This window comes from Vicugna pacos, chromosome 2 (genome assembly GCF_048564905.1).
Source record: "Vicugna pacos chromosome 2, VicPac4, whole genome shotgun sequence".
Lineage (NCBI taxonomy): Eukaryota > Metazoa > Chordata > Mammalia > Artiodactyla > Camelidae > Vicugna > Vicugna pacos.
The window spans coordinates 5,045,262-5,071,317 of record NC_132988.1 but is presented as its reverse complement, the minus strand read 5'-3'; the positions used below and the strand labels follow the sequence as shown (position 1 = coordinate 5,071,317).

Sequence of the window (26,056 nt, the reverse complement as noted above, 5' to 3'; positions counted from 1 at the left end):
CATATCCTCCACTCTGAGAGCATAAACACCAAACAAGTGATAATTCAGCATAAAAAACCAGAGGGTCAAGGAGTGACTTTAAATAACTTCCTGCGGTATTAAAAGTAGATTATGAAGGGAGTGTGCATCTCCCTGAATAAATCTACCTTCACGCTACCAAAAAAAAAAAAAAGTAAATTGTAAAGCAGTAAAACATTGCATGGGTGTGTGTGTGTGTGTGTGTGTGTGTGTGTGTGTGTGTGTAAGATGTCTTTTCTTCTGTGAGGCGTTTCCCTGTATGCTCTGTGGCAGACAAGTCAGAGACCAGTGCATCGTCCACCTTCCTAGAGAGCCACCATTGTGTCTGGTTGTCTGCTCTGGCCCCATGTGACTCAGGGTTCAACCCCAATTCATCCACGCCAGTCCCTGAAATTCCAGTCCTCTTGCCAGTGCTCGGTTTCAGGAAGAGAGAAATGACTCAGTAATGACCAACAAAATGAGAGAGGAATGCACCTGAGGTTTTCGAGGAAAGGCGTCTCCACTGATGAAACACACACCTCACCCTGCCTCTTGGGCATTGTGGGATCTGCATGGGACACCTGGAACAGCTGCAGCCTCCTTGGGCCTGAAGGCAGCCTGCTACCCTGAGGCCGCAGAACACGGAGCTGGGAGGAGGTTGTGCTTCTGAAGACACCACTGAGCGACTGAGTTAAGCAACCCAGGAGTCCTCAGACTTTAGAAAATCTTAGTACATGACAATGATTTCCCTTATTATTTAAGTCACTTGTGACCAATTTCCTGTTACTTGCAGTACTCTGGTGGGTTTTATTGGTTCTGCATATGTAGATCTTGTTAGCATCTTTTTTCATGGGAATGTCTGGAGCCTGCCTCCATGCAGGTAAAGAATTCTTATATTAAATTGACTATTTTAGGCACATTTATACTAGGAAAATCCCAAGCCAAAATCAAACCAAAACAATGAAACCTATTTATTATTATCTTCTTAGGATCCCCCTTAGGGTGACATAAACAGGTGAAAAATTGTCTGGTTGCAAAGTTTTGTCAAGATGAGTCTGTCAGTTTTATTTTCCAAGTAAAAGTCCAGAGATGTTTATAAAACTTTTGCTCCTGCCTTCTTGCTGTGCTCACCGGGAAAGATGCGGCATTATAGGTTTTTGGATTAAATCAGCACCTTCATGATAAAGTAGTCATTCTTGCAGCAAATACTACCAAGCATTTGACTAGCACATGGCACTGGCTGGGATGCTGTGGAAGCTTCAAAGCAAACAGAAGACAGTTCAAATCTCCAAAGGGAACTAACCAGGGATTGCTTGACCAGCAGATGGACAAGGCACACACTCCTGAAACAGCTGGAAAAGCTGAGTACCCCCATGACACGTGGCTCAAACTGCACTTTGAGGTTTCAGTGAATGACAGCATCTGTCCTGAGAGCAGACGGCGCTTCCTGAAGGAGGCGAACGTGGTCCTCTTTAGACTGCACGGTGTGACCGTCCATCTGTGATGCTGTAGCACAGTGGCACAGGCCAGGTGACCTATGAGCAACGGAAGTTTATTTCCTACAGTCCTGGAGGCTGGGCGTCTGAGATCAAGGCTCCTGGTGAGAGCAGATTCAGTGTCTGGGGCCGGGGCCCTTTTCCACAATAAACTCACATGGCCGACGTGGGGAGGGGCTCTCTGGGATCTTGGTTATAATCATGCCCCAAAGGCTTCACTTCCAAACACCGTCACATTGAGCCTTAGGAGTTAACATATGAATCTGGGGGGCACAGAAGCATTCAGTCTGTAACATAACGAGAAACCAGGAAACCAGAGGCCACACCAACCTTTGTTCATTCTGACCCAGTGCTGGGTACCTGGTGGACACCAATATTAGTTGAACAATCAGTTGAACTGTGCATAAGCAGCGGGTGAATTCTCGAATTCTTTATAACTCTGAAATCCAATTTATAATTCTCTGTGTAATTTCCTCGTATTGTATCATGTATCGAGGTTGCCGTGGTAACACTATAATCCTACGAGATTATTGGAGGCTGCCTCTGATGTTTTCAGATTGTTCACAGGAGGTTTATTGTCTGAGGAAAGAACAAATGTTTGTAACAAGGATGTTTCTGCCTGAGACTTATTTGGCGCTTTCAGAAATTTGACAAACTGAATATTGGTTTTTCTTCCAGTTTTGTTAAGATACAATTGACATATGGCATGGCATGAGTTTAAGGTGTAATATTTTATGCATCATGACTTGACTTGCATACATCATGAAGTGACGGTCACAGTGTTTCATGAACATCCCTCATCTCATGTCTTACATGTTCAAAATAGAAGAAATAGAAACAAAACTTGTTCTTGTGATGAGAACTTAGGATTTACCCTCAACAACTGTCACGTGTAACCTGGAGCGGTGTTCATTGTATTCTTCATGTTGTACATTACATCCCGAGTCCTGATTTATCTTATAACCGGGCGTCTGTTCATGCTGACTGCCTTCACCGAAACCCCTCTCCCTCCCGACCCGCCCTCCCGCCCCTGGTGACCACAAACGAGTCTGACCTCTTCTCCCATGGGTTGGTTGGTTTCTGAAGTGTAATTGACCTGAAACACTAGGTGAGTTCCTGTTACACAGCATAGTAATTTGGTGTGTCTGTACGTTTCAAAGTGATCACCACAATAAGCCTAGTTGTCATGTTCACCATACTGAGTTATTACAGAACTGTTGACTATTCCCCACACTGTACATAGCGCTCTCCGTGTGTGATCATCTTAAGTTGCTGATCTCTTCAGTTCAAACGCATTTCAACAACCCTGCAGGTTTACTCCCCGCCCCCAACATTTGCTGTCTCTGACACCCTGTTCTCCATCTGTTTGCTCTGTGTACCCCTTGACTACACTTACTGCAGGTGTAGATGATTTTATCCTTTCATCTTTTAACCTTCCCACCAGCTTTCCACGTGGCTGATGCACTGCCATTACGGTAGCTTTGCCTCTGCCTTTTGTAATTTGCGTGTTTCTGGCTGTGGCCTTCTCGTTTTTGGTTAGAGAAGTCCCTTTAACGTTTCTTGGGAGCTGGCTTGACGGTGCTGAACTCCTAGCTTTTGCTCGTCTGTGAGGCTTTCCGTCTCTCCACCGATCTGATTCAGAACTTGCAGGGCGAGGTGGTCTTTGCTCTAGGGTTTTCCCTTTCGTCACTTGAGATGCCGCTCCCTTCTGCCCTGCAGAGTTCCTGCTGAGAAGCCGGCTGGCCGCCTTACGGGAGTTCCCCTGAATGTTACTGTTCGCGTTTCACTTGGTGCTTTTAATAGTCTCTACTTATCTTTAACTTTTGTCATTGTAATTACAGCGTGACTTGCTGTGGTCCTCTTTGGGCTGCCTCTGTTTGGGATTCTCTGTGCTTCCTGGAGTTGGATGTCCGTTTCCTTTCCCAGGTGAGGGAAGTTTGCAGCTGTTTTGTCTGCCCCCTTCTCTCTTTCTTCTCCTTCTAGGACCTCTATAACGTCAGTGTTCGTGTCTTGATGTTGTCCCCGAAGTCTCTCAAACTGGCCTCATTTCCTTTTATTCTTTTCTGTTCTGTGGCAGTGATTTCCACTCCTCTGCCTTCCAGCTCACTGATCTGCTCCTCTGTAGCATTTAGACTACTGCTGGTTCCTTCTGTGTACTTTTCATTTCAGTTATTGTATTTTTCATCTGTTTACTTGTTCTCTATATTTTCTGAATCCTTGTTAAAAACTTCTTAACTTCTCTCTCTGTTCATCCATTCTTCTCCCTAGTTCTTTGATCATCTTTACGATCATTACCCTGAGCTCTTTCTTAGGTAGATTTTGGTTACAGTTTTCTCTGTTCATGGATATACGGGCCTGAATATGTGTTTGGAGTGAAATCTTTTTGTTTGTTTGTTTGTTTCCCATTTTGGCTTATTCTTTACAATAAAAGAACTATTTCCTTGGTGAAAGAAAGAAAAGAAAGAAAGAGAAAAAAAGCAAAAAAAAAAAAAGAGGAGGTTTGGCTCACTTTACAAAGACACTAGTTAGCGATCCTAAGAAATCTGGATAAAAAACTTACAGAAACAAGAGAACATCATTTCACGTTTTTTAGGAGAAGAGATGTTACTTTATCTGAGTTTTGGATTACTCTTGGCAGCTGATGTAGGATGGACTTGATAAGAGAGAAACTGGAGCCATGACTGGTTAGGACGTTATCATGATAAACCAGATGAAAGACGCTGAAAGACTGTTTGCCAGCACTGCCTGCCTCTCACCGAGAAGAGACGCCCCTTGAAGGCGAGGTCTTTGCTTTGTTTCCTGCTGTATCCCCCACACTCAAAACAGTGCTGGGCACATAGTCCAATAAATATTTGTTACATAAATGAATACGTAAATCAGCGAGAGAGTAAATGAATAGATGAGTTAATGAATTAACTGAAACATGGCAGATACAGAGGGGAGGTCAGGAAAAGACATTAGCCTCGGCACGGAATTTTCTGAATTCTCTTTTTCTACTGACACAAGCTACTGCCGGGTTCTAAGTGTTGGCAAGCAGATGAAGTTTGTTGGAAACTCTCCCAGATTTGCCTGTCTGTGTTCTTCCCAGCCTCTGTGGCACCTGCTTCTTTAGTGTCCACTGTCTTCAGAGGTTGGCAAACTACAGCTCCTGGATCAAACTTGTCCTGCCACCTGCTTTTGCAGGGCATGTGGGCAAAGAATGGCTTTTACCTTTTCAAATAGTTGGGGGTGGGGAAAGCAAATGAGTAATGGTTTGTAACATGTGAAAACTGTTTGAAATTATAATGTCTTTGTCTACAAAGTTTTATTGGAACACAGCCACGCTCACTCATTTACACAGTGTCCAGAGCTGCTTTTGACCCGCGAGGGCAGAGCTTAGCAGTTGAGACGGAGGTTGTATGCCCCACATGCAAAGCCAAAAATTTTTCCTCTCTGGCCCTTTACAGGAAAAGTTTGCACACCCCTGATCTAGAAGCACTCTTGAGAAACACTTCGATGTTTATTCACAGTAAGAAATAAATCATTTATCAGTGAAAGCTCCCAAAACATATTTTACAAAATGTAACAGGTAAGACAAAGCATCAAATTACAACAAGAAACAAACAAGAAAGAGGAAGAGACATAATAATACTGCTGTATCTTAGGTGCCAGGTTCTCAGATAAGCAATTTTAAGTAAAATTGATTAATTAATCCTCATCTTCCAGCAAGGCCACCAGATAGGTGTCACTGTTCCTGCTGAATAGACGAGAAGCTTAAACTCAGAGGCCTGGGTCACAAAGCCAGCAAAAGGCAAAGCCAGGATTAGACCCTACAGTAGTTTAATTTCTTTTTTTCTAAATGGAGGTACTGGGGATTGAACCCGGGACCTCGTGCATGCTAAGCATGCGCTCTACCACTGAGCTAAACCCCTCCACCCCCTGCCATTCCTGCACTAGGTTAGCTTCAAAAACGCATCCTTCACTGTAACTTTAGAATTTCAGAACCGGAGGAGGAAGTCACGTTGGGTGCGTACAGGAGAGTTGGAAAGCGGGCTCTGCTCCCTGTCCTTGAGATCACAGTTTCTCCAGGGCAGGAAGATGCAGAACCAGGACCCACAAAGCTCTACATGTGTTAGTGGAAGCACGTCTCCTTCCCCATCACGACCTGGCGCTCACGGCGGAGGACCGACGCTGGGCGGCTCTGTTTATGTATCCCAGCTGTGAGTGGCCCCACGGGAGCTGGTCCTCAGCCGTGAGTGAGAACTCCAAAGAAGACGGGCACTTGAGGGTTTTGTTAACCCAGGAGCTGCCAACTTCACGGCTGGCGAATGAGGGCTGGAATTTTGGGGAAAAGAATGGAAGAGCCAAAAAAGCCCGCCATATGATGAAAAAAGTTAACTCCCTACGGGATGTTGCAACAGCAGCCGAACAAAGATGAACAAAGTTGTTAAAGGAATAATTAAGACACCATGGATTGGACAGGAGTTGGAAATTTTGAGCTTTAAGCAGGGAATTGGATCCAGCAGAGCGTCTAGGCTCTGAGGAATGAGGGTTAGGGGAGGAAAAGTGGATCATTTCAAGAAAACACCCATAAAACTGCCCATCAGGGGAGCCACATGTCTGTGTTGCTGGTTGGGTGGTGACAGGCGGACCTTTGGTTAGGTCAGCCCTGGGCCGGCTCCAGGGGACTGCTGTGAGCGTGGTGTCCTGTACCTGGTGCCTGCATCAGCTGTGTGACCAGGGAGGGTCGTCCCAGAGCTTTCTGTGCCTTGCACACAGCATCCTGCTATTCCTAAAGCGCGGATGAGGAGATGGGGGTTCAGGAAAGTTCTGTGACTTAACTGAAAAGCCACCGAGAACCTTGAGTCTCTGGGGAGCCCATCCCCACGCTTTGTTTGCAGAGCACACATACTTCTCACTCTTTGGCCTGAAACAAAGGGTCTAGACTCAGGTGCCAAGGAATTGCTCTTTTAAAAAAAATGGACTGCGGTCCACAGGGTGAAGAAGGAAAGACTGCAATATAGACGCTCCTCTCACGTTCGCAGCAGTGTGAGGTGACGACGAAATTTTAGCAACAACTAAAACATCACACAGAGGGTCATTATGTCCCCCAAATCAGCAGGTGTCTGCAGGATGCGTGCGGGTGGCCCAACAGGGACAAAAGATCTGTGTTTACGTAAGTTTGGGAAACGCTAGGTTATTGCACACAGGTTGATCTACCACTGGATTTCTCAGGACTGTTAACATGTTTTCATATGCTGGGAAATTCTAACAGGCAACGGGACAGTGTTCCCAAGTGTACTGATGGTGGACCACCCCTGCCCCACACCCAGACATCTCCATGCCACTCATGAGAACAGCATTTGGGGAATATTTGGGAAAACACCGACCTCAGCATACCCTGAAATTTCAGTAAGACGAATGAATACAACTCTAATTTCATCTTGTTTGGAGATGGTGAAATTTTTCTGATAGCAGGAGTTTTGTAGGAGAGCCCTCAGGTACCTGTCACGTTGGGAGAGAAAAGAGTTTCCGCGGTCTGGCCGTTTACCAGAGCAGTTGTACCTGAGTGGGAACCGGACCCACTGGCGAACACACAGGCATCACCAGGAGCTGTGGTGACTAGGTGCTGGGCAAATATCCGCCCACATCCTGCATCCGGAGAGCCACTTCTCACACTTTCAACTTCCCTGGAAAGCTTTGATGACTTTTTTAGGCACAGACCTGTTACCACACCAACCACTCACTCCATCTGAGCATCTGGTCAGACCGTTGCCCACCTGTGCTCTCTGCAAACTCTGAGCACCCCTGACCCAGGACAAAACGAAGGGGCTGCAGGGCCGGGAGGGGCCAGGTGACACCATGACCGCAGCCAAGGCAGCTCCCGCCTCCCAGATCTGGGGTCAACTTTGGGTAAGAGGAGTGACATTCCTTCTTTGTGTCCCCAGTCTGCCTGGACCATCCTGCACCCACGGTGGTTCTGGGATTTCTGAAGCTCCTCCGGGGCCAGCAGCTCACTGTCTACTTTATGCAGGACCATTCTTCCTGAAAGTCTTAGCTCCTTTACATGCTCACATCCTCAACTTTCAATACCAAATTTACCTCAAGGGTCAGCCACCCAGACCTCCTCTTATTTTTGCTTGTTTCACCCACTTCCACAATTCCTTGATTCCTTTTTGTTCATTGTCTTACATTTAAAAGGCCAATACATCTTAAATACCCCTGCCTTTGGGCATCATCTGTTAGACAGTGTCCTTCTCATCTGATAATTTCTTCCCTCTTCCAACAGCTTCTGATACATTTGGGGGAATTTTCTAATTCTCGCTTCAGGATTTTATCCGTCTAGCTAAAACATCCCAATGTCTAAAGGCCTGCCTCCTGCAAATGTGGCCTGCGTGAGGATTTTTAGAGTACAGAACGTGTCTGCGTTAAGCCGGTTAGAAACAAAGCCGTGGGGTGGGGCGATTAAGACTCCAAACTGTGAGCCAGCCTGTAGGGGAGGGAAGGGCTTGATCGCTGTGGCTCTGGGCAAGGGACCAAGCTTTCTGTGCCTCGTTCCCCAGTGATAAACTGGCGGAAACAATGCTCCCTACTCCCTTTGGATGGTATAAGAATTAATTGCATTAACGCATCTCAAAGGTTTATGACAGCACCTAGAACTTAGGAAATGCTGTACCATCATTAGCTACTATTATTTCTACCACCTAGAATAACAAAAGCACCTTAGAAGAAAGTGTGGTGATTATTTATCTTTTTTTTAAATTGACGTATAGTCAGTGTACAATGTTGTGCCAGTTCCTTGTGTACAGCATCGTGATTCAGTCATACATGTACATACATGTATTTGTTTTCATTCTTTTTCATTATAGGTTACTGCAGGATACTGAACGTAGCTCCTTGTGCTTTACCTTAGGATTTTGTTGTTTATCTATTTTATATACAGTAGTGTGTGTCTGCAAATCTGGAACTCCCGATTTATCCCTTCCCACCCCCTTTCCCCCTTGCTAACCATAAGTTTGTTCTCCACATCTGTCTGTGAGTCTGAGTCTTCTAAACACATTCTTTTCTCTTTGTTGAAGGCCCAGATTATGTAAAGGACCATCTACCGAAGGTTGCCCAGCACACCGCCTATATCGGAGAAAAGCGCCCGGCCCTAGAAAAAACGGGAGATCTCCGGTATCTCTGGAGACCCGCCTCCAACCAAAGCTTACCAGCAAAGTACAAGTCTGAGTACGTGGGTGAAATCGGTTGGGGAATACCGCAGTATGGTTTCATCAACAGAACAAGGCTTCAGACTGGCTTTCACATCAAGGTATTGCTCTTGAATTTGTGTTCCTCCTGGCGTCTGGTTTTTCTGGTTCAAATGCTCCCCGTGTTGGCTTCCGTAGGAAATGTCATGCCCATGACCTGTCATTGCGAAGCAGTGACAAATGAGTTTTTGCAGAAAGATGAGTGTGTGCATCAGTGTACTTGCTACGGTCCTTCCCTTCGTCCCTTTAAGACAGGAGGGGAGGGATGTGAAGAAAATGAAGCTGTGGGCAATCTGAGAGCGTTCGCACTTGGCTTTGGAACGCAGTCAGATTCCACCTAGGCTGTGACATTCACACACGTCCCCCGTTCTCGCGCTGCTTTGTGAGTGGGTGGTGTGAAAGGGGAGGCCTGTGCTGGGACTTCCTCCACAAACCCAGAAACCCGCCCAGGGCTCTAAAACCCACTGTGTGGATCACGCCTTGAAGCCAGACCATCCAGGCTGTGGAACCAGAGGGCTCCTAGGAACCTTGTCTTATTTCCGTTCTGATGTGGATGCAGCCATGAGTCCGTGCAATCTCCCCGGAAATGGAAAAGAGCACGGGTGACTTTAGAAGCAAAATTTGAGAAATGGGACTTTTTTTTTTCCAGGCAGGCCCTTAGCCTGGTAATTGAACATATATCAATTAAGCATTAACTGGATTTCTTTTTTCTCTTTTTTTATATTGAAGTATAGTTGATTTACAATGTTGTGTTAATTTCTGGTGTACAGCATAGTGATTCAGTTACACACATACATGTATATATATTCCTTTTCATATTCTTTTTCATTACAGGTTATTACAAGGTATTGAATATAGTTCCCTGCGCTGTACAGTAGGACCTTATTGTTCATCCACTCTGTTTTTTGTTTCGTTTTGTTTTGCTTGGTTTTTGTTTTTCAAGTTTTTTGGGGGGCGGGGGAAGGTAATTGAGTTTATTTATTTTAACAGAGGTACCGGGGAATTGAACCCAGGACCTCATGCTTGCTAAGCACGCGCTCTACCACTGAGCTGTACCCTCCCCCGTTCATCTCTTCTGTACACAGTAGTGTGTATCTGCTAATCCCAAACTCCCAATTTACCCCTCCCTCCCCGCTGCCCCACTGGTAACCACAGGTTTGCTCCCTATGTCTGTGAGTCTCTTTCTATTTTGTGAATAAGTTCAGTAACTGGATTTCTTAAGACAATCCAGTCCAGCCTCAGACAGTAAGGGTTAACGAAGGAAAACCCTCCTTCTGGCCCAACCCTGGGCAGTACGAGCTCGGTCTCTGAAGCCGCACAGATGTGGGCTTGACTCCCGAGCTGTGACCCTGGCTGCGAGCTCACCTCCCCGTCAGCTGCCCCCGCACCACGTGGCAGCGTTCCGAGGGCCCGCTTCCTAAGACCACCTGGGTTCCGATCCCAGTCCTGCCACCCACCAGCTGTGAACGGGCACAGTTCCTTAACCTGTGCGGCCCCGCTGCTCACCATGACTCTCAGCCTGGACCTTGTTGGGCTGCTGTGAATAAGCCTCTGTGAAGGGCTGGGCACAGAGCCCCGCACATGGCAACACTGTGTGTTTAACGGCATTAGTTAAGACGTGCAGACTCACTCTGGGGACACGAGGAATGCACTCCGCACCGTGCCCGGCGCGGGGCTGACACCCGACTTCAGCGATCAGTGCTGTGGTTACTGTACTTCTGTCACTCAGGGCCGGTTACACAGAGTGAAGCCTCAGCTTCCTGCACTGTGTCCTCATCCACTCAGGCCGTAAAGAGAAAGATCAGAACGTTGACTGAGTGTCAGACGTGGCCACCAGCGGGAAGGGGACGAACCCCAAAGCAAGGCAGCTGGTTTGAACAGTCTAGAAGCCTTGCTGCTTCTCCTTGGGTGATGCCCGGCTTCTGTGCACGGCTGTCCATCTGTCTGTCTGTCTTGAGTGTGTGCAGCTGTGCATCCAGGATCCACATCAACCCCGACGTGGCCTTCCAAGAAGGGAGTCCTTCCATTTCTTTCAATGCAATGTCACAGATGACTGTAAATCACCACTATGGGTGGTAGCCCCGTCCTCTTAACCCCTGTGGGGCTGGCCATGAGCCCCTTGGAGACCTCCCCACCCTGAGGCTCACGCACAAGTAGCTCTCATTGGGCTCCTGAAGTGAGGGCCGTTGCTGGTCACCAATACATTTTCTTGGCTCTGGCCTTTTGACAGTAATTATTTTCAAAGATGTAACAATCTTCAGGTAACAATCTTCAGCAAGTCTTCCTCCCCTCTGCCCACCGCACCCCAAGGGGTATGTTGTTGGGTTTTTTTTTTCAATTCTTATTTTTTATTGAAAGGTAGTCGATTTACAATGTTAGTTTCAGGTGTGCAGCAAAGCGATTCAGTTATATATATATATATATATATATATATATATATATATATATATATATATATATATACATGTTTCTAGATTCTTTTCCATTCAGTTCATTATAAGAAATTGAATATAGTTCCCTGTGTTACACAGTAGGTCCTTGTTGTTTGTCTATTTTATATATGGTAATGTTTAAACAAGTCTTGAAGGATTCCTTGGACTTAGAACTTTATCATGAGAGCAAAAAGATTCATTGAGAGTGACTATACGTACTGGTGAAAAACCACAAATGAGGAGGGGAGGGTACAGCTCAGTATCTCCGTGGTAGAGCATGTGCTTAGCAAGCACGAGGTCCTGGATTCAATCCCCCGTACCTCCATTAAAGTTAAAAAGGCTAAAAAATGGGAAAAAAGAACCACATATGATTTACCCACCAGAAAAGCCTAGGTTTTGTCATCAGGGCTGCTCACCCGCCTCCCAACCCTCCTAGCCTGGGCCTGGTCCCCACTACATCCAGGGCAGGTGAATGTCCGCTTCTGGCCTCAGACCTGGATTCCTTATCAACTCAGGGCTTCAGGTAGCCTCTTCCGATCAGTGAGACTGCACAAAGTGACATTTGAGCTGATAAACACACACACACCCTCCACGCCTAGAAATAAGCCCCTAATTACAAATCACGTGTGGCATGAATTCGTGCCCTCCTCTCTAGGGAGCTGGTCGTGTCCTTTGTGGGATGTAGCACAGGGCAGTGTCTCAATCCATGTTCTGTTCTCTCTCTGGTTCCTTGTCCTTGGTGCACCGCCATCCCCTCCCAACGCTGTTCACGTCCGGAATGGTCCCAACAAGGTGACGCTTTGTTTCCATCTAACTTTAGTGACGCCTCAGTGTCTCCTATTACAATAGCTCAGAATTTTTATCTTTAAGCACAAACCTTCATCTAGCAGATTGTTACAGCCAGAGCAGCTGCTCTTCCTAATTTACTGCTCCAGGTTCGTCTAAGACCCGCAGCCCAGGAGGCTCGGGCACCACCAGGAACTCTTGGTAAAATGCCCCAGGGCAGCCGCTTCCTGCCTGGGAATGGTCCTTCCTCGCTGGGGCACCCGGAGGGGTTCTACAGATCAGCTGGATTTGGGTAGAAAGATAATAACTTCTAGGCTGAGGGACACCTGAAAAATTTTCCCACATTGCAGAGGTCAGTAAAAACCACGATATCAGGTTTCCCTTCTGGGTCTTTTTGTGTTTAGTTATTTGCTAGTCACTCCTGTGCGGGGCCACAATGCATGAATAATGCACGTGTAATAAACCAGGAAAGATCGGTGCTTTCGTTGTTGTTTCAGATTTAAGAGCTGTACATCCTTTTTTTAAAATGGATTTGGTCTCTGCAAAGCTGTATGTGTTGTTTCTGCAAGGAGGGATGGAGACCACTGAAACAATTCCTTTGGTTTCAAACCAAGGAGCATTTCTCTAAGCGCCTGGTGGCTGGGCTTGTCTCCCCTCCCCTGGCCTCCTGACACTCTGCATCCGACCTCACGGCCCAGTGATTTCAGTCGCTTGGTTTTCCCACGGAATCAGTGTCGCACTGGACTTGATGACTGACTCTTCTTAGGTGTGATCCCAAAGATAATATTAAATCAATGAATCATGGCAGATATTGCAGCTGTTACGTCGTAACCGACACACTGATACATTGCAGTCATACAGTAGAACACCTTGAACGGTCCAGTCCGTGTGTAATAAGGAGAACCATGGAGACCCGGCAAGACATTTATATATACAGTGTAATATAAACAAAGGAAAATTTTCCAGGCTTTGAAACTTCTGCCTCATTTTTAACTGCCACAAATTCCCACATTATGACTGCAGGTGGCTTCTCTGTGAGTTTTATGGACACGTGAACAGGTTCCTTGATGGATGTCAAATAAAGGTTGCATCCAAGGCTGGTTGCTTTATCAGACATTTTTCTCACTGTGAATTTATTTGGAGAAAGTAAACATAAAAAGAGCTCCCAGTGACTGAGTATTTGTGAGGAAGTTACTATGATTTTTTTTTTATAATTGAAGTATAGTCAATTTACAATGTTGAGTTAATTTCTCGTGTACAGCATAGTGATTCATATATATATATATGATTCATATGTATATATATATATATTTTCCTTTTCATATTCTTTTTCATTACAGGTCATTACAAGACATTGAAGATAGTTTCCTTGCTATCAGTAAGAATTTGTTGTTCATCTATTTTATATACAGTAGTGTGTATCTGCAAATCCCAGACTCCCAATTTATCCCTCCCCTCACCCATTCTCCCTTGGTAACTATATGCTTGTTCTCTACATCCATGAGTTTCTTTTTGCTTTGTAAGTTCACTTGTTTTATTTTTTTTAGATTCCACATATAAGTGATCTCATATGGTATTTTTCTTTCGCTTTCTGGCTTACTTAGTATGAAAATCTCCAGGTCCATCGATGTTGCTACAAATAGCACTATTTCATTCTTTTTTATGGCTGAGTAGTATTCCATTGTGTATATACATCACGGCTTCTTTATCCAGTCATCTGTCAGTGGACATTTAGGTTGCTTCCATGTCTTGGCTATTGTAAATAGTGCTGCTATGGACATTGGGGTGCATGTGTCTTTTCGAATTAGAGTTTCCTCCAGATATATGCCCAGGAGTGGAGTCTCTGGGACATAGGGTAAGTTTATTTTCAGTTTTTTAAGGAATCTCCATACTGTTCTTCACAGTGGCTACACCAAACTACATTCCCACCAGCAGTGTAGGAGGGTTCCCTTTTCTGCACACCATCTCCGGCATTTTTCATTGTGGAGTTTTCAGTGATGGCCATTCTGACTACTGGGGTGAGGTGATACTTCATTGTAGTTTTGATTACTTTCATTTTCCAGAAGAGGAAACTGAGGTATCGACACCCGAAGCTACACAGCTGGTCAATGAGGGAGCCAGGATGTCTGCCCAGGCTGTGAATTCAGGGACTTAGAGGAAGTCCAGCGTGAATGAGAGGAAATGATAGAAAATGAAGTCAGAACACTGGGTTGGATCCCCCACGGGAACACTCAATGTGTGTGGTTGCTTTTCTGCAAGGCAGGGTCTGACTGGGTCAAGCCCAGTTGCCTTCTCCTAAGGCAGGCATCCTTTCTTCATGGTGCTCTCAAGCTTCTCCTGACGTTCTCTGTCATCTGTACACAATATACTTCCTTTATAATAGTGAAGTGAATTAACCTGAGTAGACATAACACCCACATACTTGATATGATAAGAAAGAGCTTAGTAATAGTTATCTTTGGATTTCTATGTAATACCCGTTCTATAGTGTTTCAAAACATATCATCAAATACAATCTTTGGCATTTGGAGGAAAAAAAAAAAAACAGCAGAAGACAGTGAGGTCCCCCCTCCAAACCGCACCATCTTTCCAGCCCCACATCGTGCATTCTTCCAAACTCCACCTTCACACAACGTGTCTTGGGAAGTTCTCAGAATCACCTGGAAAAGAGAAGTATTGCCAGTGTGGAGCTGGGCAGTAGGTAGACCATCAATCACACATCTCAGAATTTCTGGATGTTTTTCATCCCAAGTTTCTCATTCACCTTTGGGTTCATGTGGGCGAATCACAGTCTTATTAAAATTCCAAAGATCTCACAATGCTAATCTCCAGGTGGTATTATCAATGCAGAAGACTTTTAAAAGATAATAAAGCTTCCTTTTCTAACCAAGTTATAAAAGCAAGCTAGAAAATAGCTTTTCTAAAATTAGGCGTGCCTTCGGGTATCTGCTGTTTCTTTCCAGATGGGTGTGTGTTTAGCTCCCACTTTTTATTTCTTAGAGTTATTGGCATCTCAACGGTTTGTGGTTTCCTACAAAAATAAAGACATTAGCACCTTTCATCCTCAAGTGCTATATAAAGTTGCAGCTCTTCTGATTCCCCAGGAAGCTTCTAGGGGGGAGGTCCGCATGCTGACCCTCTGTACGGGAGGAGAAACCTTGGCTACTGAGGCCAAAGACCCCTCCTTTTTCCCATGAACCTTATACACAGGTGTCATATTTCCCCCATTTTATGGCTTGGCTTTGTAGGATTCCTCAAATAAATCGAAGGAACTTTCTTGTATCTGAACTCCAAGAGAATAAATTTTCAGTTTGATACTTCCTTTCTCAAACAGACCGTGAGAACAGCAAGTGAGACGTGTATCGCTGACATGCACTGTCTGTGCTGTGTTCAAAGCGGTTCCGTCAAGAACAGCAGGTTTGGGAGAGGAAGCGTCTGTCAGTAGCTGGGGACCCTGCCCCCCGGCATTTCCTGGGCATCCCAGCCCCAAGGACCTGGCTACCCAGCCAAACGCCAGCTTCCTTCTTCTGGTTGTGACTTTGTAGATGATTATTGGTGAACTGGAAAAAAAAAAAAAAGACATCCTAACCTTCACATCTTTTGTTAGGATGTGGAAATGTAAGAACAAAAGAAAGAACAGGAACTCAATGTAATTTAGAACCCAGTGGGTGATTTTAGCCCTTAATTAAGGAAGGCTAAAAATACACCATGGTGGTTACTAGCTTTTGCAGAGCTTGACATGCGTCTTGAATACGCATCTCAGTGTAAACATCACATTATTTTTTTAAAATTATACTTCCTAAAGTTAGTATTAAGCATATGTCATAGGTCTTCAACAAATATTATTTGATAATAGGGAGACACAAATCTGAAAAAAAAGATTGTATAAATTAGGATGGGTTTAGTAAGCCTGATGTTTGGCTCTGCAGATGGTCTCCTTTAAATATATTGTCAAGACTTGTGTGTGATCTAATATCTCAAGCACAGGTGGCTGAAATGCCAGGACATATGTTTTCTAAATCTGGCATTTATCCTAGGTTTTTCAGATCTTTGCAAGAAATTCTAATACTACAAATTTAGGATTATAACTTTCCCTCCTATTCATATACTACACTTCCAGACTGCTTCAGCTGTGTTGACCAGGATGCCTTGAACGCATAGCAATCTAGAGATACCTATCCTCTTCCCAGGACTGCATCTAGGCTTCAAGAAATCTTAATTGAGAGAACTGAAAACAATCCATTCAGTAGAGGGCCCCCTGGTGTGTGGTCCCATTCTGTCTCTGGGCACAAAGAAAATGGCACTGAAACTCCATGCTTTGGAAGCCATGTGAGCTCCTGCAGTTGAGGAAGAATTCATAGGATAGTGTCTTTGCAATGTTGAAGTTTTTAGTGCAACTGTTGTCTGCAATTGGACTGCATGGTCCCAGCCACATTCCAAATGGCTTTAAGCAGCTTGAGGTCTGTCATCTGTCTCAGATTTGACTTTGGACTGACAGCATCCACAGTCCTCCTCCTTGTGCTTCACATGTTGTGGATGATATGGTCATCAAGAAATGATGGGGTAGGGGAGGGTATAGCTCAAGCAGTAGAGCACGTGCTTAGCATGCACAAGGTCCTTGGTTCAATTCCCAGTACTGCCTCCATTATAAATAAACGAATAAACCTAATCACCGCCCCCCAAAAAAGGAAATGATGGGATATGTCTTTCTCTGTCTGATTTACTTTACTTTGTATGATAATCTCTAGGTCCATCCATTATTGCTGCAAATGACGTTATTTCATTCTCTTTTATTCTTTATTCCACTGTAAATTTCAATAAAAATAAAAATAAATAAAAAAAAAGAAATGATGGATGATGGAGACTGAAATCCCTTCCCTTCTCACGCAGAATCTTCATTAAGAGATCAAGTTGCAGAAGGGCAGAAAAAAATGAGCTTTTTTTTAATGGTTGATTTATAGTGTTGTGTTAGTTACAGGTGTACAGCAAAGTGATTCAGTTATACATACGTATAGATACATACATATCTATTCTTTTTCAGATTCTTTTTCATTATAGTTTCTCACAAGCTATTGAATAGAGTTCCCTGTGCTGCACAGTCAGTCCTTGTTGTTCACCTACTTCATGTACAGTAGTGTGTATCTGCTAACCCCAAACTCCTAATTTATCCTTCCCTGACCCCCCTACTTTAGGGGGAAGTGAGCTTTAAGTCTGCAGTGGTTTGAGAATTATTCTCCTCCTAGCTTATTTGATAGTTGTTTGAGAGCTACTTAGCATTTATTTTTAACTGCAACTTAGTTATACTGTTCTGTTCACAAAGCCTGAGCTGCCACCCTCAGTGTAATTCTGTGTTGCAGAGCTAATTGGACAATTAACTTGGGAGGAGCACGCTTCCTAACCTTTGAATTAAAACAATGCCAACACATTAGACAACTCCAAGGGTGAGAACGGTCGCCAACCAGGCACTTGATTATATTCGGAAACCGCATTGAGAGAGAATAGAGACTCGGGAAGCTCCTGTGTAGCTTTGCTGTAGCTTGGATAGTCGAATTCACTCATATTTCAGAGGCTGGTAGGAGCTATCCACCAACTCTGGATAAAGGGCTGGTAGCAGAATGACTGGCTTCTCATCACAAATCCTAACAATCCCCAACACAATAAGTTCCAGTCTTGCTTTAAAATAAAATCCTAGTGTGTCCTTGAAGTATAGCATGAGTAAGGAAAATGTGAATCTTCCTGGAGAACTGCAGAAAGAATAATAGAAATGTGCCTTCTTTCTGGGAATAAGTGAGGTAGCTAGCATTCTTAATGCTTTTCAGGGCAAATCTGTGTTTGTGGCCTTAATGAAAAGTTGACTGTGACTTACCTGCAAGAGTAACCAGTTGAAGAACTTTTATTTTCTCCCTTTTCTCTCTTTGCATGCTAATCTGCCTACTAGTCTTTAAAATGCCTCAGTTTTCCCATCTGTAAAATGGGAAATGCATTAGTTTTCTATTGGGCATAACAAATGACCACACAGGTGGCATCCTAAAGCAACACCATCTATTTGCTCACAGTTCTGTAGGTCAGAAGTCCCTGGAAGGCACGGCTGGGTTCTCTGCTCAGAACTCATGCAAAGTCAAGGTGTGGGCTGTGGCTGTAACCTCCCCTGAGGCCTGAGGTCTCTACTGAGTTCACGTGGTTGTGGCAGATTACAGTTCCTTATGGTTATAGGACTGAGGTCCTGTTTCTTTGCTGGCTGTTGGCCAGGGACCAGTCTCCACACCTAGAAGCTGCGCATATCCCTTACTACGTGGTCCTCTCCATCTTTAAAACCAGCAACAGAGACGCTCCTTCATGTCATATCCCTCTCATTCTTCAAATCCCCTTGGCCAAGAAGAGCCCAGGTCCTCTTAAGAGCTCACCTGCTTAAGTCAGGCCCACCGAGGATAATCTCCCTTTCTTAAAGTCAGCTGATTTGGACTCTTAATTACATCTGCAAAGTCCCTTCACAGCAGTACCTAGAATAGTATGTGGTCGAATATCTGGGAGAAGGTGTGCATATCAAGGAGTGAGAATCTGGGGGTGTCTTTAGAGTTTTGTAACCCATACGGATAATAATAATACCTTAGAGTAGTGTTAAATGGATTAAGTGTGTGTAAAACACTCTGCATAGTATCTGGTGTAATAAGTCTCAAGAAATAGGATTGGGCATTATTAATATCTCCATGCACTGTATTTTCTTGCCTATGTGGATTTTCAAATATATTATGATCAGCACATTAGGAGCATGATGGAATATGTTCCTCATTATTTGGATACTCCACAGAAAACAGAGATACTGGGCCATAGTCAACACACTCACGAAACTCAATGTTTAGTCTATTTGCTGAAAGCTGAGGTACTAATTCAATTTATTTAAAAACAGTGCAGTTTAAAAAAAAAGAGAGACTAGGATATAATTCATGTTGATATTCAAGCCCACATACAATGTGGCATAAAATGAAGTGTGGGTCTCTGCATGGTTCACTTTTTGCTTTTTAGTAAGAAAAATGCATCACAGAGTCCGTGCCTTAAACACTGGCATTTTTTTCAGAGAGAATGGTTTTTGTTTCTACCCGTGCTCCGAATATAAAATGAATATTCAAATGCTCCATCCACACAAAGGCCTTGGAGCCCCCTGTCCCCCTTGAATAGTTCCAGCCTAGAATAGGCAACATTATGCACTTTGGAGATGAAGCGCCAACGATGAGAATGCTTCTCCCTGGCTGTGGGAAGAAAGGCCCCTAAGGGGTTAACAGTCATATTTTGCAAATTGAGGCAAGGGAAGGAAAAAAAATACATTAGCATAAGAAAAGGTAGCCATAGGGGATTTTCCACTCAGATGTTTGGTACTAGGAGCTCTGTGTTACCAAGGAGGAGGCCGGTGAAGAGGAACCCTAGTGTCTATGCATTCTTGGAACACACTGCCATTGTCCTTATGGGGTGAGAAAGACCTCGTAGGTTTTGAGATGAAAACCGGTCTTTTCTGGAAAGGGAAGTCAAAACTGGATGCATTAAGGAAAACGTCTTGAGTTAAGCATAGCAGCAGAACGAGAGGATTCCTCGGCGGTGTGTGCACCAGGGCTAGACCCGAGGTGGCTTAAGGTAAGTCAGAGCACTACGCGATGATTTCCGTTGTTAACTAGAATGGGCCCCAGTGTCTGCAATTAACTCAAATTGAACAGTTTTTAACTCGTTTCAGAAATTGTGTCTGATTCACAGTATCCGAATGTAGTTAGCAGATGTTTTTATTAATACCTAGACTTATTGAAAGATTGATTAGTAAGCAATATTTTCCATTCCAAGTTATGATTATTGTCACTAGTTGAAAACATTCGAAATAACTGTAAAAGATTCTCACTGGTATCCTTAAGAGAGACGATAATAATCAGTTCAGCTGTACCTGTTTCTAATGAAGATGTCAAATTCGTTTTTGAATCAGTCTTCTCTTTACTCTTAATTACTGACCAGTGAAAAAGTATTTTTTTGATTCTGAATATCATTGGATTTAATACCAAAGTGAGCATGACTGTCCAAACAAATCATGGTGAATTTCATTAGTAAATTAAGATAGAGAAGGTCTAGTTAATTTTAGATAAATTTTTTGCAATGCTGATTGCTATAGGAGACATGGGGTGGGGGGGTGGCAAATGAATCTGTCGCAGGTTTCTAAGAAAAGTCTATCCAGATTAAGACAATGAAACTTTTGGTTATTAAAAATGGGAACAAAGATCAAAGAAGATTGTCCAAAAGCTGATAATAAGATTATTTAGAAGTCAGTTGAGGGGAGGGTGTAGCTCAGTGGTAGAGCATATGCTTTGCATATATGAGGTCCTGGGTTCAATCCCTGGTACCTCTATTAAAAGATAAGTAAACCTAATTACCTCCACTGCCAAAAAATATTTTAAAAAAGAAGTCAGTTAATAAGGTCGATTTTCAGGGAATCACATGTCAGAAGTTAATTGGCAAACAATGATTTTACTATTACATACAGATTATCACTTTTCAAATTTTGTATGGAAGAGTGGGTCAACCCTGCCTTTAAATCTTGTCTATTTTGTTCCTTCCTGGTTTGTTTACTTTATATATGGAATTAAAGATGTAGAAGTGATCAAAGTTTTAGGTCTTCATCACTAGGATGACATAAGTAAATAGATTTGTTTTCCCAACACAAATAGCTCAGAAGCACTTGATCAGGAAAGTCACTGTAAACGAAAGCTGGAGGAAAAAGGACGATGAAAAACAGAGTACCAGGTGATTCCTCTCATGTGAACATTATGACATCAGTTTGCTGCTTTGTGCGATGTTACAACTCCAGGTCCCCCATCGATGTGAAAATGTAAAAATGCTTTCCAAAACTGAAGTGAACTGCTTTTGATAATCCGTATCATGGTTTCCCAACCCTAGTATGGAAAATTGAGAAAGGATTACCAACCAAAACCCTTTTCAGCATAAATTTGACACCCCATTCCCCATGCTTGGGCATAAAATGTCCCTCCACTGACCAGTTCCTGGGAAAATGAGCTGGCACATAGTCATTTATTCATTATGATAATTTCGATGCACATCAGAGGGTCTGGGGATCATCTCTTAATGTGAGAACTAGTTTTAAACTGCCCAATATTTTACCAATGTTCCAGACGACGCTTTCTGAAAAGGAGTGTTCAGATCTATACTCTGTCACAGGCTGGCTAGAATCAACTCCTTCCTCTGCTATTGACACCACGTTTCCTAATTCTGTGAGGGTCCAGTAACATGAAAGTAACTCAACTGTTGGCGTCTAAATGACCCACAGTGTTTTACATGCCTGCCTGTGTAGACACGGAATCATACGGAGCTTAGAGATGGTGATCGACACACTTCTTGCTACCCACACCGTCCTTCTACAGAGGGGGCAGGTAAAGCCCAGAGGAGGGGATTTATGTTCCGCCTTGTACCTTTATCTCTCAGTTCAAGAACCAAAAGACCATCTTCCTGTACCTGAATTTGGCATTTCCGGTTCAGTTTCTCCACGTGACTTCCTCTTCCACCAGGAACCCAGACTCTTAGACATGTTGGTGCCTAGTGACCTTGGAATCAGGGTACATTAATTTTCTTCCTTTTACAGCATGAAGAGCTGAGTCAAGCTGCTATCGAGAAAATAAGCCACAGATACCAGAACCCATGGTAAGCACATCCTAATACATTTAAAATTAGCTAATGAATGAATGTGTTTCCTTCTTAAATTAGTAACAGGGTTCATTGAAAAAAACCTTTTTATGTCCTGTAGTTTTTTTGCAAGATTATGAATTTTTATTCCCAATGAACAGTTATGAAATGTTCACACTGTACTAGGTTTTACTGAAGGGGAGGAACGAGGTAGAGCATACTTGGTTAGAGTGAGGACGGTGGGGGAAAAGGGAACCAGCTTGTTAAGACTGGCAACTGGACAGTTTCGGTAGCTTTAACTATATAAATAATTCTTTTTGTGGGTGAACAAGAATATAATTTGGGGGGTAAAAAAAACCCCTCCCATTTCATGCTGTTAGAAACCACCATGATAGGCAATAAGTGTAATCCTGCTGCAGTCACACAGCGGCTTGGATTCACACTCTCTTAAGGCAGCTGGTAACCTAAATTAAACATGTCTAGCACAAGGGATGTTAAATTAGGGGTATTCTGATTTCTATAGAGGGAAGGGATTGATCAGCATTGCTCTTACAAGACTGTGGATTCAATGTCTTTGTCAACCTTAGATTTTTGGAGGTGAGGGTTTCTGGAGTCTGTTTCGCCTCATTTTTTTTTATCATTGAAGAGTCCTGCTATTAGCATGTGCAAAATTAATAGGTCTTAGTCTGTGTCTGCTGTACCACAGCAACATAAACTACACCAAAAATAGACAAGACCTTCAACCCCAAGTCAAAAGCCTAGATCATATGGTTCTGTAAGCATACAGTAAGCTTTGTAAGAAACTGCTGAACTGTCTTCCAAAGTGGCTATATCATACATGCATTTCCACCAGCACGAAATGTGAATGCCTATAGCTCCAAAACCTCTTCTGCATTTGATATTATCAATGTTTTGGATTTTAGCCATTCTAACGGTGTGTTGTGGTCCGGGTTATATTTTGCCTCCTTGTTATGTTGAAAATATCTTTGCTCTAAAATAATACCATCCTCCTAATTATTGTGTAACTCAGCCATCAGTCTCAGATATGAGAATTCTGTATCTAATTTCTAGTTATAGACCTCATCCATACACTTCATTATTTTGTTGGTCAAAACCTTGTCTGAATATCTGAGTGCTACTACAATATAATCCCCAGACAGCAAAATATCTTATTGCACAACTCCTATTTTACTGACTTGGCTCCTTGGACGCTGTAATCAATAGAAATTGATAAGATGCCAGATGAGAAATTCAGGCAAGACTTTACTGGGACTCATGCTGCAGCACAAGGGAATGAAAACACCTTGCTCATTCCCCAAAGGGGGACGAGCTGGTCCCTTAAATGGGATGAGGTTAGGGGTGGGTCCAGGGGTGGGGCTGGAAGGGTGGCTTGGGTAGTCTGCCCACCCCCTTGGTGGTCTGTGTGCAGGGATCATGCACACTTCCCTTCCTTTGATCCCTGAACCTCAGAAGTGGCCATTGGATTTTGGCCTTTTTGTATCTTGTTGTTTATAATTTGCCTCAACTGCACATGCACATAGTTATTTTTAGTCCCTTATAGTTTCTTTGTGTTCTGTTGCTCTAGGAGACGTTTGTCCAGGTGCAAGTATGGCAGCCCAGGGCCCCATGTCCCAGGTCTCAGCTTGTCTCACTATAATTTATAAAGCATATATATTTTTGTTGTGTGTGTGGGGTGGGGAAGTAATTAGGTTTATTTATTTATTTTTAAATGGAGGTACTGGGGATTGAACCCAGGACCTCATGCATGCTAAGTACACACTGTACTAGTGAGCTATACCCTCCCCACTAGGAAACATACCTTATGTTTAAAGCCGTGGAGAAATAGTTACAATTGTTGCATACACAGCATATGGTCTCATTTAAAGATTCCATTTTAAATAAATAAATAAATAAATAAATAAATAAATAAATATTCCATTTCTTTTGTTCAAATAACATTGCCAGTATCTATTTCCAAATGCACCATCAAATAGTTCTAAGCAAAAAATAAATAAGTGAAAGAATGAATGAATAAATAAATAAATGCCATTGAAAATCAAATTTCAACAAACATGACATGAGTGTGAAAATCTCCACTTATTCACACGTTAAAAAACTTGTTAAAGAGAACCTGAGAAATATTGAAGCTTTGAGCATTTTCCTTAGAGGAAAGACTATTGGCTGCATTCATTTCTATGGGCTATGATGTGGATTGTACCAAGTTATGAGGATGCAAAATGTTTATGAGAAAGACCTGGTACTTAGGGAATTGTGAATTCAATTGGAAAATTATAGATATATGTATAAAAATTACAAAACCAATCTGTATATGTTGAGTGCTAAATTCCTCATGAAGGCAATCATGATTAGAAAATTATAACTAGAAAAATTAAAAAAAATTAAATACAGTGACAGCCCCCTAGATGTGCCTGTAACCTCTGACTTGGGTCCTATTTCTAACTAGTCCGATGCCAGTAACCTGAATGCTGCCCACTCTTAAGACTCTAAGCACAACCGCTGCTTAAGAGCCTTCCTGCCCCACTCTTGGCTCTGAGGCTCTTAAGGAGGATGCTGACCTTGACAGGCCCAGGGGTTCCCCACCTGTGGACTGAGGGCCATTTCCTTCCTGGGCAAGATTCGTGCTTAGCTTCTCAGACCATTTTCACTTTCTGTCCTCCTCTGTCAACTGCATTCACTCAATAAATGAAGTGCCTCCTGTGTTCAAAGCACTGCTAGATTCTGCAGCCACAGTGCAGAACAAGACAAGCTCAGTATACGTCCTTCTTGGAATTTGTATTCTAGGGAAGGAGACAGATATCAAACAACTATAATTATACTGTTTTTCATGCTTTTAAATAACTTCTTAAAATGAGAAATATAATTCATGTTTACAGCAACAAATCAAACAACACAGAGGTATATTAAGACGTTAATATCTTGTCCTATTCCATCCAGTTCATGATAAAACATTTCATTACAAAGGTTATTTATGGGTCGATACCAGGGGCATCGACCTGGACTGAGGGTCAGAGAAGTGTTCAATTATTAAGTTGACTTCAAAAATGTGAGTATAACATTGTTCCAGGCAGAGGGAACAGCGTGAGAAGGGGCCAGAGCAGGGGAAGAATGTATCTAGTTAGGACCAGGGTGGCTGGACTGTGGAAAGCAATGGGAGGTGAGCAAGATGAGGGTCAGATTTTGTAGAATATTGTGGCCACATCAGAAAATGCGGGTTTTTACCTAAGAACAGAGAGAATTCATTGGAGGATTTAAAATAGGAAGCAGTCCTTCCCCCCCCACCCCAAAGATGGCTCTGGAATGTTGGAGTGCTGTGTGGAGGAAAAATTGAAAGGTGGTTGGAAAAGCTGTAGGAAACTCAGCTGGGAGACGATTTCATTTTTAACAGGTCCCTCTTGAGTTTTCAGTGTGCTTTGTAAACGATCCAAAATAAACTGTGATTGTGGAGAGGTGTGAGAAGGAAAAAGGATTTAAGTTGAGCTTTCAAGGAAGTAAATAAGCCAGAAGAGACGATGTTTGCTATAACAATGGGGAGTAAGATTGCATTCAGCTATCGGATGAAGCAGATTTTAGCACTGTCTTAATTTTGTAGATGAGAAATTTGAACTTCAGAGGCTAAGTTCCATGAACTACAGTCACAGAGCTAATATCTCAGTCCAAGTTGACTGATTCCACTGCTCTGGGTTGGGATCTGGGCGTGGACCTTTCTGAGGGCTCTCCGAGTGATTCTGATGCTCAGCTGAGTTGAGAACCACTAGTGGAGACTGGGCAAGGAAGGGGATAAGCCTTGGGGGAGCCCACATTGAGGACAAGGGGAGTGAGGGCCACGGATGGAGGAAAGAGCCTCCAAAGTAAGTCCCTTAAGACAATAGAAGTCTGTAAAAGCCAGTAAGGAACTTCAAAGAGAGGGGTTCAGCACAAGGAAATGAAAATCCAAGAAAACAATGATAGACGAATATTTGGAAGTTATCAGTGGTCTCAGAAAAAGCACTGGAGGAAGACTAGGATGATCTGAGTCGATACAACCAGCACTGAAGAATTTTTGTCTGCTGACGTCATAGAAGAGTCCACTCTGTTTTTGAGACCAGAAGCCCAGTCGGGGACAATGACAGGATTTCCTCCATTGGGGCATACTTTAAAAATTGAACATTCTTGAAATCAGGATGTGTTTTATAATAGTTGTTTACAAATGTAGAGCCCCTATTTCTCCTCCCACGTGTGACACAATATATTGCATCTTAAAGACCGGTGAAGATGTGCTTCAACAAATTGGAAATGAAGACCTACTATGTGGCAAGTGCTCAGAATTTGAAAATTGATAAGCAAGGTCCTTGTTCTCAAGTAGCTCACAGACTCTCAGGGCAGATCTATGTCAACAGAAGATTTCAAAACAATATATATGAATGGAGAAGGATTGCAGTAACTGGGT

General features: G+C 43.2%; 1 protein-coding gene across 1 annotated transcript in view; it reads left to right on the top strand.

The window, feature by feature from the left end:
* SPMIP2 (sperm microtubule inner protein 2) overlaps window positions 1-26,056 on the top strand; it is an 88,708-nt gene that overhangs the window by 29,223 nt on the left and 33,429 nt on the right. Inside the window, exons 2-3 of the mRNA XM_072975029.1 lie at window positions 8,552-8,784; window positions 21,569-21,627. Coding sequence (XP_072831130.1) covers window positions 8,552-8,784; window positions 21,569-21,627 — 292 coding nt within the window. The remainder of the gene's footprint in view (window positions 1-8,551; window positions 8,785-21,568; window positions 21,628-26,056) is intronic.